Source organism: Crinia signifera, chromosome 6, assembly GCF_055691185.1.
Source record: "Crinia signifera chromosome 6, ASM5569118v1, whole genome shotgun sequence".
In the NCBI taxonomy this organism is placed as follows: domain Eukaryota; kingdom Metazoa; phylum Chordata; class Amphibia; order Anura; family Myobatrachidae; genus Crinia; species Crinia signifera.
The window spans coordinates 255740800-255755428 of record NC_139222.1 but is presented as its reverse complement, the minus strand read 5'-3'; the positions used below and the strand labels follow the sequence as shown (position 1 = coordinate 255755428).

The 14629-nt window shown below is 46.4% G+C and overlaps 1 protein-coding gene across 1 annotated transcript in view; it reads left to right on the top strand.

Annotated features, from left to right (window-relative positions):
• LOC146009234 (alpha-2-macroglobulin-like) overlaps positions 1 to 14629 on the top strand; it is a 213705-nt gene that overhangs the window by 70552 nt on the left and 128524 nt on the right. The window contains exons 8-10 of the mRNA XM_083149395.1: positions 1830 to 1971; positions 3588 to 3699; positions 10169 to 10275. Of these exons, the coding sequence (XP_083005521.1) occupies positions 1830 to 1971; positions 3588 to 3699; positions 10169 to 10275 (361 nt within the window). The remainder of the gene's footprint in view (positions 1 to 1829; positions 1972 to 3587; positions 3700 to 10168; positions 10276 to 14629) is intronic.

Genomic DNA, 14629 nt, shown 5'->3' with positions numbered 1-14629 from the left:
GGACTACGTCGGATCAAGAATGAAGAGCTTCCATGGAGGACCTGGGTGAGTTGGATTTCCTTCCACAGGTCCACCATGGATTTCTTCGGACCCCGGACCGGACGACACCGCCGACATGGAGATCGACATGGTGAAGAATGCCGACATGGATCCGGAACCAGGACAAGGCTCCGGATCAAGACCCTGGGACCTACCTACGGGATCAAGATAGGTAAGTGTCAGTATGTGTGTAATATATGTATTAAAGTTTTATTTTTCTAATATGTCAGTGTGTATTTATTTAACTATTTTTTTTACTGTGGAACTACAAGACCCAGCGGGCCCTTTAATGCCCCACAGGCTGGGACTTGTGGTTCTCCAAGTCCCAGCTTGCGGGGGAGGCTTGCTGGGAATCATAGTTCCACAGTTTAAAACAATAGTTTTTTCATCTATTTTTTTACACCAGTATCAGCTTGATGCCCACCGCCCAGGGGCATCGAGGACAGCACCAGGCTTCAGCCTGGTCAGGTAAGTCCTGATGGGGGGGACCCCTTTATTGGGGGGGGTCCCACTCCCCCAGGGCCCCTGACCAGGCTGACTGGTCGGTAGGGTTAATGCTTTGGCCGGGGGACTTGTATAAAAAGTCTCCCCCCAGCTGTGGCATTACCCTGCTGGCTGGTTTGGCCTGGGGCTGGTTCTTAAAATACGGGGGACCCCTAGTCATTTTGTCCCCCGTATTTTGGGAACCAGCCCCGGACCTGGAGCCTGGGGCTGGTTGTTAAAAATCGGGGAACCCCTATTTGTCGGGTTCCCTGATTTTTAATTACTGACCCCGGCTCTTTCAGCCTGGTGCTGGTTACAGCTGTGGGGGGGACCCCACGCTGTTTTTTATTTTATTTAATTTTTTTACACCTTGCAGCCTGCACGGATCTGACTGATCCAAGCAGACTGCCTCCACTAATTCGTATTAGCGGCCGTATATACGGCCAGCTAATACGAATTAATACGACATTGGAGGGTTACAAAGTAGTCGTATATGACTGTACAGGATAAACTAGTAGCCTTGCGGCTAAAAGTATACAATAGGGTGTTGTGCCAAGCCTAATAGGGTGTTGTGCCAAGCAGCTCCTACTAGGGGGTGTCACACCCCTAAACATGGTATAAAGAAAAAAAGAGAAATGGTGGAGCACTAAAAATTGGATCAATATGGTACAATTATATACGTGGTTTTATTTGCTTAATAATATGTGGATTTAAAGCCACTTTGTAGGTATAAAATACTGTACACAATAATACATATAGACATATTTGAGCAAAATACAAAAAAATGTAAGGATTAAAATAAATAAAAAGAATATTAAATGGTACATATAATAAAATGCAAATTGGGGTAATACTTATGGCATGGATTACCTTGGTAGTGTCCTTTTATGGAGGTACTTGTGTATTTTAACGTCCTGAGGCTAGATTGTGGTGGGGTCCATAAACCTTGCCGGATGGAGGAGCGCTGGAGGAAGATGGTAACCCAAGGGATGATGGGTGTCCTCAACGATAGTATGCGTCCTTGTAATCCTTATTGTGCAGGTGGTGGTGTCCCAAGTTTAGAATATGGCAGAATTTTTGCCCAATGGACGATCCAGATATAAAGCAGGATAATACTCCAAGACAGGGTATCCGATTACAGCCAGTAAACCCAATAAAATCAGCAGGTGCTCCCTGACATGTTTCGCTGTCCTCTGACAGCTTTTTCAAAGGTATGCAGTCGTAGGAAAAATACTAATAAGAAAAACTAGGTTTTTCATGTTAGTAAATTTCCCCCAAGATGTTTATCTCACCTCTCCACTTTCTAGTTACACCTATGGAAAACCAGTACATGGCTCTGTTAACCTCACCGTCTGTCCTATGAATATTTGGCGTGCATGGCAACCTGACAGCAGCAGTGAAGAAGATCATGACCACTCAGAGAAATGCATAAAAATCCAGGATGCTAAGGTGAGAAATGCCTTGTTGAGGATTAGTGAAGAATGAGCTAAAGCAGAAATGGGGAACCTTTGGCCCTCCAGCTGTTGTTGAACTACACATTCCAGGATGCCCTGCTAGAGTTTTGCTATTTTGGCCATGCTACAACTGTTGCAGGGCATGCTGGGATATGTAGTTCAACAACAGCTGGAGGGCCGAAGGTTCCCCATGCCTTATATAAAGGTACCCATACAGGAAGCAATGTGCTACAGCAGTGTGCTTTTTGTTCTAGATGCGATGTAGAAAACAAAAAATACAGGTCTGCATAAACTTTTTGTGATGAGCAATGTGATGTGCGCGGGAATGCGCATTCCATCACATGGGGAGAATGCTCTATGTATGGGCATCTTTAGTAGCCATCCTGATTTGTACAGATTTGTTATTATTTAACAGCTGATGTATTGAGAACATACCTGCCCACTTTTGCAAACTCCTCTCCGGGAGAAGCCCGGAGAGGAGTGAAAGGGGAGCGGGAAGAGGCTTCGTTTTGGGTGCGGGGCAAGGCTGACATCATCAAGCCTCGCCCCCATGCCAGACAGCCGCATCAATTATTGGGTTATTGGATGGGGGAAGGGGCTAAAATGATGCAAAATAGCGCAAATTGTGTCATTTAAGCCCCTCCCCCTCCCCGCGGACCCGCAAAATTCTTAGTTTTATACCGCGGAGAAGGGTGGAGCAGGGGCTATGGGGAAAATGTGGGAGACTTGCCCCCCTTCCCGGGGGGCCGGGAGGGGGACCCGATTTGCGGGACCCTCCCGGCCATTCCGGGAGGGTAGGCAAGTATGATTGAGAAGCAGTGTGATCTACATGGTGTAGCTAGAAGCATTCAGACAGGAAGTCTCGATTATGATAATATAATACAGTATACAGTATAATAGATGTCTTGTCATCAGGTATTTGTTCTCCTGGGTGCTGGGATGACAGTGGAGCACAGTAGTCATTTATTCTTAATTACTACTGACAGTGTATTCTGGGGGCGTATTCGGTCAACGATGTCTAGATCGACAATCACATGTTCGACCACTAATAGTCAAATGCTTCTAATTAGATGCCTAAAAATGGGTGACAGTGTTTAGATCGTCATTAACCAAAGGTTGACACAGTATTTCATGGGTTTCATTGGACATAGATCTCACTGTCTCACTGACAGTGTGAGACCTCATGCTGAGCCTGCTGTCAGCACAGCACATGCTGTAGGTGTACTTCTGCTGCTGCTGAGGTGGAGGGGACAATAACACTCCCCCCTCGACTTTAGAGTATTTCATCATCCCCTCTAAACATTTTGGGGGTATGACCTAATCGTGGGAGGTGGCCACGCCTACCGTGATTAGGCCACCCCCCAAATTTACTGGGGCCCAGCATACTTCTCAGCGGCCCTGAGCATAGCAAGCGCACTGCACAATATCCTGGATTGCTGAACGTTTGTGTGCAATAACCCGGATATTTTGGGCAGTGTAAAAGCGGTATAAGTTTCTGAACATCCATTCTTCGGAAATCAACTCTGCATACAGAATTTTTGGCTTCCTCACTTTTAACCTTATCACGCATTTATATTATTTATACAGTACTTTGTATCTTATCTTTTGTAGACTGACAGCAAAGGATGTCTGGCCAAGGAGATTGATCTTAGTTATTTTAAACTCTCGAAGCAAAGTTTAGAACATTTAGTGTTTTTAGCTTCACTGACAGAAGATGGTACAGGTAAGAGTTACTGCGGAAACATAATGTTGCATAAAGATACATACGTATGTGTAAGTTGACCAACCTACAGTATATGCAGTTTATAATACAGTTCTATTTGTAGCGGAAGTCAGACATTAAAGAATATTGCCAACATTTTTTAAAAATGTGGTGGCGTTAGCGACAATAGCGGCAGCGCATGCTCAGCCACTACAGGAGGTATTTTTGTAAACACCCCAAAAAGTGTGGAGTGGCATCACAGAGACAGAGCTCTCTCACAAGCTCTCTACCTGCATGTGACCATTGGTACATCTGTGTAATGTAATCAATTATCGCATTGCGGTTTAGGCCGATGTAATCACAGGAGGGGACAGATGGTGAAAAATCAGCCCCCAAATCTTTATTTCCCCAGACACATTTCATTACTGTAGAGGAAGTTACTTTTTAGGATTGAACCACATTACTAAAGCATGACTTGCCAGATTTATAGACTGTACTGGAATTTTCTAAAGTCTGATAATAAAATTATCCAGACTATTGGAATCTCCTTAATTAATTATCCAAGTCTTCAATAGTTACTGGAACCCACACACGTAGTGATTTTGGGGGACATTTACCAAAATGGATTCGTAGAAAAAAGGTGTATTCGTAGGGAGAAATACACCTTTTTTTTACGAATTTGTATTTTCGGGATTTACAATCCCAAAAATACAACAATTCGTAGTCCTAAAGATGGAACATTCGTATTTGTAGTTACAAATACGAATGTCTACACCATCGATAGAATACGACAGAAATCACCATTCAAAAGAATGGTGGTTTCTGATTTACTAAGCAGCCGTATGGATAATACGGCTGCTTAGTGGTGTAAAACACCCACGCAAATACGACAGGAAAATAGAACACCATTTTCATGTCGTATTTGCGTTTTTGCCTGCACGGATCAGTCAGATCCGTGCAGGCTTCGGTGTAAAAAATAGAAAAAAAAATAAATTAAAAAAAAAAAACGGCGTGGGGTCCCCCCCACAGCCGAAACCAGCACCAGGCTGACAGAGCCTGGAGCCGGTAATTAAAAATCAGGGAACCCGACAAATAGGGGTTCCCCGATTTTTAACAACCAGCCCCAGGCTCCTGCTCTGGGGCTGGTTCCCAAAATACGGGGGACAAAATGACTAGGGGTCCCCCGTATTTCAAGAACCAGCCCCAGGCAAAACCAGCCAGCGGGTAATGCCACAGCCGGGGGGAGACTTTTTATGCAAGTCCCCCCGGCCAAAGCATTAACCCTACCGACCAGTCAGCCTGGCCAGGGGCCCTGGGGGAGTGGGGACCCCCCCAATAAAGGGGTCCCCCCCCTCCAGGACTTACCTGACCAGGCTGAAGCCTGGTGCTGTCCTCGATGCCCCTGGGCGGTGGGCATCGAGCTGATGGTTTTGTGTAAAAAATAGAATAAAAACCATTGTTTTTTACTGTGGCACTACAAGTGCCAGCAAGCCTCCCCAGCAAGCTGGGACTTGGATAACCACAAGTCCCAGCCTGCTGGGCATTAAAGGGCCCGCTGGGTCTTGTAGTGCCACCGTAAAAAAAATAGTTAAATAAAACACACTGACACCCGTTTTAAATAAAAGTTTAATACACACATTACATACATACTGATACTTACCTTTCTTGATCCCGTAGGTAGCCCTGGTCCTGATGTCCTGTGTCGTCCTCCAGGTCCATGTCGGCTGTCTGCGTCGTCCTCCAGGTCCATGTCGACGGTCCGTGTCGTCCTCCAGGTCCATGGCGGTGTCCGGGTCCGAAGAAATCCATGTTGGAGCTGTGGAAGGAAATCCTACTCACCTGGTCCTGCGCTGAAGAAGTCTTCTCTTGATCCGACGTAGTCCAGGTAATCTTCCTGCTGTCGCCGGTCCCCGCTGTCTCCGCTGTCCGTGCATCGCGCTGAGGAGAGATGCTGAAGTTTCATATTCGGCGCCTCTCCTCAGACTGAATTCTATTGGCCGCCTAGCAGGCCAATCAGGAGTCGAGAAAGTCGGCTCCTGATTGGCCCGCTAGGCGGCCAATAGAATTCAGTCTGAGGAGAGGCGCCGAATATGAAACTTCAGCATCTCTCCTCAGCGCGATGCACGGACAGCGGAGACAGCGGGGACCGGCGACAGCAGGAAGATTACCTGGACTACGTCGGATCAAGAGAAGACTTCTTCAGCGCAGGAACAGGTGAGTAGGATTTCCTTCCACAGCTCCAACATGGATTTCTTCGGACCCGGACACCGCCATGGACCTGGAGGACGACACGGACCGTCGACATGGACCTGGAGGACGACGCAGACAGCCGACATGGACCTGGAGGACGACACAGGACATCAGGACCAGGGCTACCTACGGGATCAAGAAAGGTAAGTATCAGTATGTATGTAATGTGTGTATTAAACTTTTATTTAAAACGGGTGTCAGTGTGTTTTATTTAACTATTTTTTTTACGGTGGCACTACAAGACCCAGCGGGCCCTTTAATGCCCAGCAGGCTGGGACTTGTGGTTATCCAAGTCCCAGCTTGCTGGGGAGGCTTGCTGGCACTTGTAGTGCCACAGTAAAAAACAATGGTTTTTATTCTATTTTTTACACAAAACCATCAGCTCGATGCCCACCGCCCAGGGGCATCGAGGACAGCACCAGGCTTCAGCCTGGTCAGGTAAGTCCTGGAGGGGGGGGACCCCTTTATTGGGGGGGTCCCCACTCCCCCAGGGCCCCTGGCCAGGCTGACTGGTCGGTAGTGTTAATGCTTTGGCCGGGGGGACTTGCATAAAAAGTCTCCCCCCGGCTGTGGCATTACCCGCTGGCTGGTTTTGCCTGGGGCTGGTTCTTGAAATACGGGGGACCCCTAGTCATTTTGTCCCCCGTATTTTGGGAACCAGCCCCAGAGCAGGAGCCTGGGGCTGGTTGTTAAAAATCGGGGAACCCCTATTTGTCGGGTTCCCTGATTTTTAATTACCGGCTCCAGGCTCTGTCAGCCTGGTGCTGGTTTCGGCTGTGGGGGGGACCCCACGCCGTTTTTTTTTTTAATTTATTTTTTTTTTCTATTTTGTTTACACCATGCAGCCTGCACGGATCTGACTGATCCGTGCAGACTGCTAGAAATAATTCGTATTAGCAGCCGTATATACGGCCGCTAATACGAATCATTACACCATCGGAGGGTTACAAAGCAGTCGTATATGACTGCTTTGTAACTGATCCTCCGGAACACGACTTTGCATACGACTTAAACAGTCGTATGCAGTCGTAGGGAAAATACCAATACGAAAAACTAGGTTTTTCATATTGGTAAATTTCCCCCTTTGTGTCCTTTTCTTGGCCATCTGACTTATTTTTAGTTGACCCTACATTGCTCCATGTTAGGGGCCATAACAATGAGTGGCCCGGCGTGGCACCCAATGTAAACAGGAGAAAAGGGTACAACCCTATGATAGGGAAATGATCCTCTTCTCCGTATATCAGAAATAAACGAATAAACAAATACCGCACGTTCCTTCTGGAGAGGTAACGTCTCCTCTTCTCCAGTTAAAGGACACACAGGGGGACATTTACCAAAATGGATTTGTAGAAAAAAGGTGTATTCGTAGGGAGAAATACACCTTTTTTTTACGAATTTGTATTTTCGGGATTTACAATCCCAAAAATACAACAATTCGTAGTCCTAAAGATGGAACATTCGTATTTGTATTTACAAATACGAATGTCTACACCATCGATAGGATACGACAGAAATCACCATTCAAAAGAATGGTGGTTTCTGATTTACTAAGCAGCCGTACTGATAAACGGCTGCTTAGTGGTGTAAAACACCCACGCAAATACGACAGGAAAATAGAACACCATTTTCCTGTTCTATTTGCGTTTTAGCCTGCACGGATCAGTCAGATCCGTGCAGGCTGCAGTGTAAAAAAATAGAAAAATTTAATTTAAAAAAAACGGCGTGGGGTCCCCCCCACAGCCGAAACCAGCACCAGGCTGACAGAGCCTGGAGCCGGTAATTAAAAATCAGGGAACCCGACAAATAGGGGTTCCCTGATTTTTAACAACCAGCCCCAGGCTCCTGCTCTGGGGCTGGTTCCCAAAATACGGGGGACAAAATGACTAGGGGTCCCCCGTATTTTAAGAACCAGCCCCAGGCAAAACCAGCCAGCAGGGTAATGCCACAGCCGGGGGGAGACTTTTTATGCAAGTCCCCCCGGCCAAAGCATTAACCCTACCGACCAGTCAGCCTGGCCAGGGGCCCTGGGGGAGTGGGGACCCCCCCAATAAAGGGGTCCCCCCCCCTCCAGGACTTACCTGACCAGGCTGAAGCCTGGTGCTGTCCTCGATGCCCCTGGGCGGTGGGCATCGAGCTGATAGCGGTGTAAAAAATAGAACAAACGATTGTTTTTTACTGTGGCACTACAAGTGCCAGCAAGCCTCCCCAGCAAGCTGGGACTTGGAGAACCACAAGTCCCAGCCTGCTGGGCATTAAAGGGCCCGCTGGGTCTTGTAGTGCCACAGTAAAAAAAATAGTTAAATAAAACACACTGACACCCATTTTAAATAAAAGTTTAATACACACATTACACACATACTGATACTTACCTATCTTGATCCCGTTGGTAGGTCGCTGGCTCCGGTGTCGGCGGCTCTGTGTCGGCGGCTCCGTGTCGGCGGCTCCGTGTCGGCGGCTCCGGGGACGGCGTTCTGTCCGAGGATAATCCATGTTGGACCTGTGGAAGCAAATCCTACTCACCCAGGTCCTGCATGGATGGTCTTCTTTCTTCATCTGTCGACATCCAGGTCTTCTGACAGCTGCTGGCGACTTCCAGCAGCTGTCGGCATCTTCCGCGACGCTCCCCGGCTTTCAGAGCCGGAGAGAACTTTCCTCTTCGGTGTCTGAGCTCAGAATGAATTCTGGCCAATCAGGATCGGGTGCAGTGAATACTGGGTCCCCCGCTGGCTATAGGGGGGGCAGCTTGTGCTGCCTGGGTCCCGGGGAGGGATTCAGTACTGAATCCCGGCGGTCGGGATCCCGGCGTTCAGAATCCCGACATCGGAATTCCGACAGCCGAAATGCCGACAAGGGGGGACGTGGACCGCCCCCCCTTGTGGGCTCGCTGTGCTCGCCACGCAGCAGGCCCGGTGCCTCGCTACGCTCGGCACACTAATTTATTCTCCCTCCAGGGGTCTCGTGGACACCTACGGAGGGAGAATGTGTCGGGATTTCGGCGGTCGGGATTCCGGCGTCGGGATTCTGAACGCCGGGATCCCGACCGCCGGGATTTTAACTGCATCCCCCGGGGAGCCCTCCTCCCCTCCACATATGTTCTGGGGCAGCCAGGGAGACTTTAATCTCCCTGGCTGCCACCGTCCCACGGCTCCCTGCCGCGGACGCTCGTCTGCTGCAGGGGTTAAGACTCGCCGCGAGTGGCGGCGAGTCTTAACCACATTGAATAGAGGGAGCAGGAGTGGCAGCGAGCCCTCCGGAACAGGGCGAGTGCATGGCGAGAGAAAAAATCTCTCGCCATGCACAGCAAATTTTTCTCATTGAATACTGCCCAGTGTGTATTTATTTAACTATTTTTTTTTACTGTGGAACTACAAGACCCAGTGGGCCCTTTAATGCCCCGCAGGCTGGGACTTGTGCTTCTCCAAGTCCCAGCTTACGGGGGAGGCTTGCTGGGACTCATAGTTCCACAGTTTAAAACAATAGTTTATTCATCTTTTTTTTACACCAAGGTCAGCCCGGTGGCCACCGCACAGGGCCACCGGGGGCAGAACCAGGCTTCAGCCTGGTCAGGTAAGTCCTGAAGGGGGCCCCTGGCCAGGCTGACTGGTCAGAGGGTTAATGCTTTGGCCAGGGGGACTTGTATAAAAAGTCTCCCCCCGGCTGTGGCATTACCCTGCTGGCTGGTTTGGCCTGGGGCTGGTTCTTAAAATACGGGGGGGACCGGTATTTGCGGGGTTCCCTGATTTTTAATTACCGGCCCCGGCTCTTTCAGCCTGGTGCTGGTTACGGCTGTGGGGGGGACCCCACGCTGTTTTTTTTTTTTTTTTTTTTTTTTTTTTTTTACACTAAAGCATGCACGGATCTTACTGATCCGTGCAGGCTTAAAGCAAATACAACAGGACAATCAAGGTGTATTTTCCTGCCGTATTTTCGTGCCTGTTTTACACCAATTAACAGCCGTATTATCAATACGGCTGTTTAGTAAATCAGGAACCACCATTCTTTTGAATGGTGATTCCTGTCGTATCCTATCGATGGTGTAGACATTCGTATTTGTAAATACAAATACAAATGTGCCATCTTTAGGAATACAAATTGCTGTATTTTCAGGATAGTAAATCCCGAAAATACAAATGTGTAAAAAATAGGTGTATTTCTGCCTACGAATACACCTATTTTTTACGATCCATATTAGTAAATTTCCCCCTAAATGTCTACTAACACAGTAATTGTCTCCCTATAGGTCACACTGAGACAGACTCTGATGCACTTTCTATCAGAAAATTCAAAACCATTACATTTGTGGATCCTGAAAAGTATTACTCTACAGGTGCTCCATTCCACGTCAAGGTAATTACATTTTCAGTGACATGTGGAGGTAAACTTATCTTTTTCTGCACTAAATTAATAAGCTATATATACAAAGGGTGACATTTAATAGGATGCAATTTTTTTTTTTTTTTTTTTTGTTGATGCGAATTTGGGAAAACATTACTAAAAATCACCACTCAAGCAGACCGGGTTGTGATATGTGAATTTGATAGAACCATGCAGAGATCCTTGAGATCTCTGCATGGTTCTATGTTAAAATATGTGTAAAGCTTAAATTAAAAAAAAAATTGCCATGGGGTCCCCCCACCTGAGCATAACCAGTACTCATTAAGCCGGACCTGGTTCCAAAATACGAGGAACAAAAAGTGTAGGGGTCCCCCATCTTTCTAAAAACCAGCCCCGGACTATTGGACCAGACCTGGTTCAAAAAATACAGGGGACAAAAAAGCTAGGGGTCCCCCGTATTTTGGAACCAACAATGGGCTCCAACAGCCAATGGTGTCATGCCACAGCTGGGGATATATTTTACATAAGTTCCCCGGCCGTATCATGCTCACCATGGCTGGTTAGCCCTGGACGGGGCACCTGGTTCCCAATGATACAGCTCGGGAACCTTATGTAAAAAGTGTCCCCTAGCTGTGGCATGATACCACGGGTTGTTGGAGCCCGGTGCTGGTTCCAAAATACGGGGGACCCCCAGTTTTTTTGTCCATCATATTTTTGGAACCAGGACTGGTCCAAGAGTCAGGATCTGGTTTCAGAAATATGGGGGAACCCTACGCTTTTTGTCCCCTGGTATTTTTGGAGCCATGTCCGGCTCAATGAGCCTGGGGCTGGTTATGCTCAGGATGGGGTACCCCACGTACTTTTTTAAAAACATATTTTAACACAAAATTGCACATTGAGCCGGACCTGGTTCTAAAAATACAGGGGGGGGAAGTGTAAGGATCCCCCGAATTTCTGAAACCAGCCCCGGACTCTTGGACCGGTCCTGGTTCCAAAATACAGGGGACAAAAAATCTGGTGGTCCTCCGTATTTTGAAACCAGCACCGGGCTCCAACAGCCCGCTGTGTCATGCCATTGCTGCAATGCGATTGAAACAATTTGCATCCGCCCCACAGGGAGGGACTAATCATGCTGTGTGCAGGAAGGGACCAAGCATTCTGTGTGCAGGGAGGGACCAAGCGTGCTGTGTGCGCAGAGCCGGCCCTAGCCTAAATGACACCCTAGGCAAGATTTTGAATGGTGCCCCCTAGCACCGCCACTAGTTCCGCCTCTGACCCTGCTTCCTTTTCCCAGCACCATCAACCCTCATCATAGCAGTCATCATTTTGGTGCTCCTACCCGCAATATTTTAAATAGAAACTATAGCAATTGCCTAGCTTGACTATGCCTAAGGCTGGCTCTGTGTGTGCGGGGAGGTCCAAGCATGCTCTTTGCGGGGAGGTAGCAAGCCAGCTGTGTGCAGGGAGGGAGCAAGCATGCTGTGTGCAGGGAGGAACCAAGCATGCTGTGTGCAGGGAGGGAGCAAGGATGCTGTGTGCAGGGAGGGAGCAAGGATGCTGTGTGCAAGGAGGAACCAAGCATGCTGTGTGCAGGGAGGGACCAAGCATGCTGTGTGCAGGGAGGGAGCAAGGATGCTGTGTGTGAGGAGGGCCCAAGCATGCTGTGTGTGAGGAGGGAGAAAGCATGCTGTGTGTGGGGAGGGAGAACGTATGCAGTGTAACCGCCTGCAAGAGAAAGCAATTGGAGTTTTGGAGATTTCTTGCAATGCTGTGCATTGGTGCATGGCCATTTTCCCTTCCAGAGTTATCAGTTGTGTCTTATCGTACACATGGGACCAAATGCACCTCCATATTGTCTATGGCAAAGAAGTAGGTTTCCTTGAGGAGATGAATAAAGAGATTTGTGCCTGCGCTGGCTGCTTCCAAATAATTGTATCAGACGTTTCTCAAAAAAGTATAAACAATTTATTAAAATATACACATAAATAAAATCACACTACATATATTAGCTGAGAGTCCTTTTTGTTTAAGGTATTGTCTCACTGAGAGCGATATCGCAAATGCTAGCTGAGAATACTGATAATAAAGTGCTGTGAAATTTATATTACCATCCTGGTCGGTCTGGAAGATATTTGTATGCCAGAGTCGGGATCACAGTCCTGAATTAGGACACTCCTAGAGAAAAAATCTATCATGATAGAAAATCACAAAAATCTTTACCCACAGAACAACGGGATCAGACTTTTTTGGGAGCCCGCCCCAAGACCACCAGGTGGGATTTAAACTACTCACAATACAACAAGGACTCCCCAAAAAGACGCAGAGAAGGAAGCATAGGGGAAACAGAGGAGGCAAATGCCTCAAAAAGAAACCAAAGACACACCTAGACACCCCTAAAATCCCATGCGTTTTCAATCTATCAGGAAAAGAATTGGATAGCAATCATCTGTCTATTTTACAAAAAGGACTTAAATTCAGTCCTACCAGTCCACCAAACATCTTTGATCTGTTTGTGGAATTAAACAGGTTTGTTCGCACATTGTGCCGCAAACGTTTTTTCGCTCAAAAACTTCTCACCCAAAGGAAGGATGAATCAATTCCCATCCTTCTGGATGAGAATGACAGAGTATTGCTATCCAATTTAGAAGAGCTATGGGAACAGAACCATGTGGACACAGAATACACACAAATTTATGACATTGAAAGAGCCCTACCCACTACTTTCAAAAATAAATCTGAATTTTTCCCTATTAGTGCGAAAAGCTCGAGCATAGAGTCTTTTTATAAAATAACATTAGAAGATTTTAAGGAATTATGTATAAAAGAACAATCTAAAACTTATAAACCTTCGAACCTTACAATTAAAGAAAAGGAAGCACTTAAAGAATTACAAAAAGATCATAATTTAATAATTAAAGAGGCTGATAAAGGGGGGGGGGGTCGTCATTATGACCAGAGACTATTATTTAGAAGAATCATATAGGCAGTTACATGATATAAACTTCTATAAGAAATTACCACAAGATCCAACCAAGAAGTTCCTGGGTGAATTAAAAACTCTCCTTGAGGGAGTTCTGGATAGGGGAGTCACGTCGAGAGAGGAGCACAGATTCCTTCTTCCCACACACCCCATCACTCCCACTTTTTATTTTTTACCTAAAATCCATAAGTCACTTTCTTCACCTCCTGGACGACCTATAGTATCAGGTATTAGTTCTATCACAGCAAATCTTTCCCACTATGTTGATTTCTTTTTACAGCCCTATGTTCCGAACCTGAGGTCATATATAAAAGATACCACCGATCTGTTGACCAAAATCCAGAACATAGTGTGGAAGGAGAATTATGCCTTCCTCACTCTAGACGTCAACGCTCTGTACACACACATCCCACATCAATTGGGATGTGAAGTTGTACAGAGATGCCTGTCTCAAGACAGGGACCTCAGGCCGGAACATAGGGATTTTATCTTGGACAGTATAGCTTTCATTCTCACTCACAACTATTTTGTTTTTCACGGTGATTTTTATTTACAGACTATGGGGACGGCCATGGGGACCAGGTTCGCGCCCAGCTACGCAAACCTATACATGGGCGAGTTGGAGGAGGCCCTTGTGTGGGGGAGCGGCTGGGCGTCGAGCCTGGTCTTCTATGGCCGCTACATAGATGATCTTCTTATTATTTGGGATGGGGATTTAGATTCAGCTACTTCTTTTGTTCACTCACTCAACCAAAATTCTTATAATTTATCATTCACCCACACCTATAGTCGGATTTCTGTTGACTTTCTTGACGTGACTCTCAAAACCAGAGAAAACAAAATAATTTCCTCTAATTATTTAAAACCTGTGAATACAAATGCATATGTGCATTTCAAAAGTGCACATTACATGCCTTGGAAAACCAATATCCCCAAAGGCCAATTTATGCGCCTACGGCGCAATTGCACTGATGAAGATCAATTCAAAATACAAGCAGAAATAATGTTTAACTCCTTCAGGGAGAGAGAGTACCCAGAGGAACTTTTAAATCAGGCCTATTCTAACGCACTGGAAATGAATAGAAACGACCTTCTAATTCCAAAAAACAAAACTAAGATCAAAAATACCTCCAAAGAAATAAATGATAAAAAAGATATTGCTTTTATAAGCAAATTCAACACTAGAGCTAATGATATCAAAAATATTGTTTCTCGTAACTATAGAGTCCTACATCAGGACAAAATTCTTTCTAACATTATTCCTAAAAAACCAGCCTTTGTGTACAAAAAGAATAAAACTTTGAAAACAATATTAGCACCTAGCTTCCTGAAAAAAACAAATGTATCAAAAAAACCAGAAATTAATGACCATTTAGCATGGCTCCC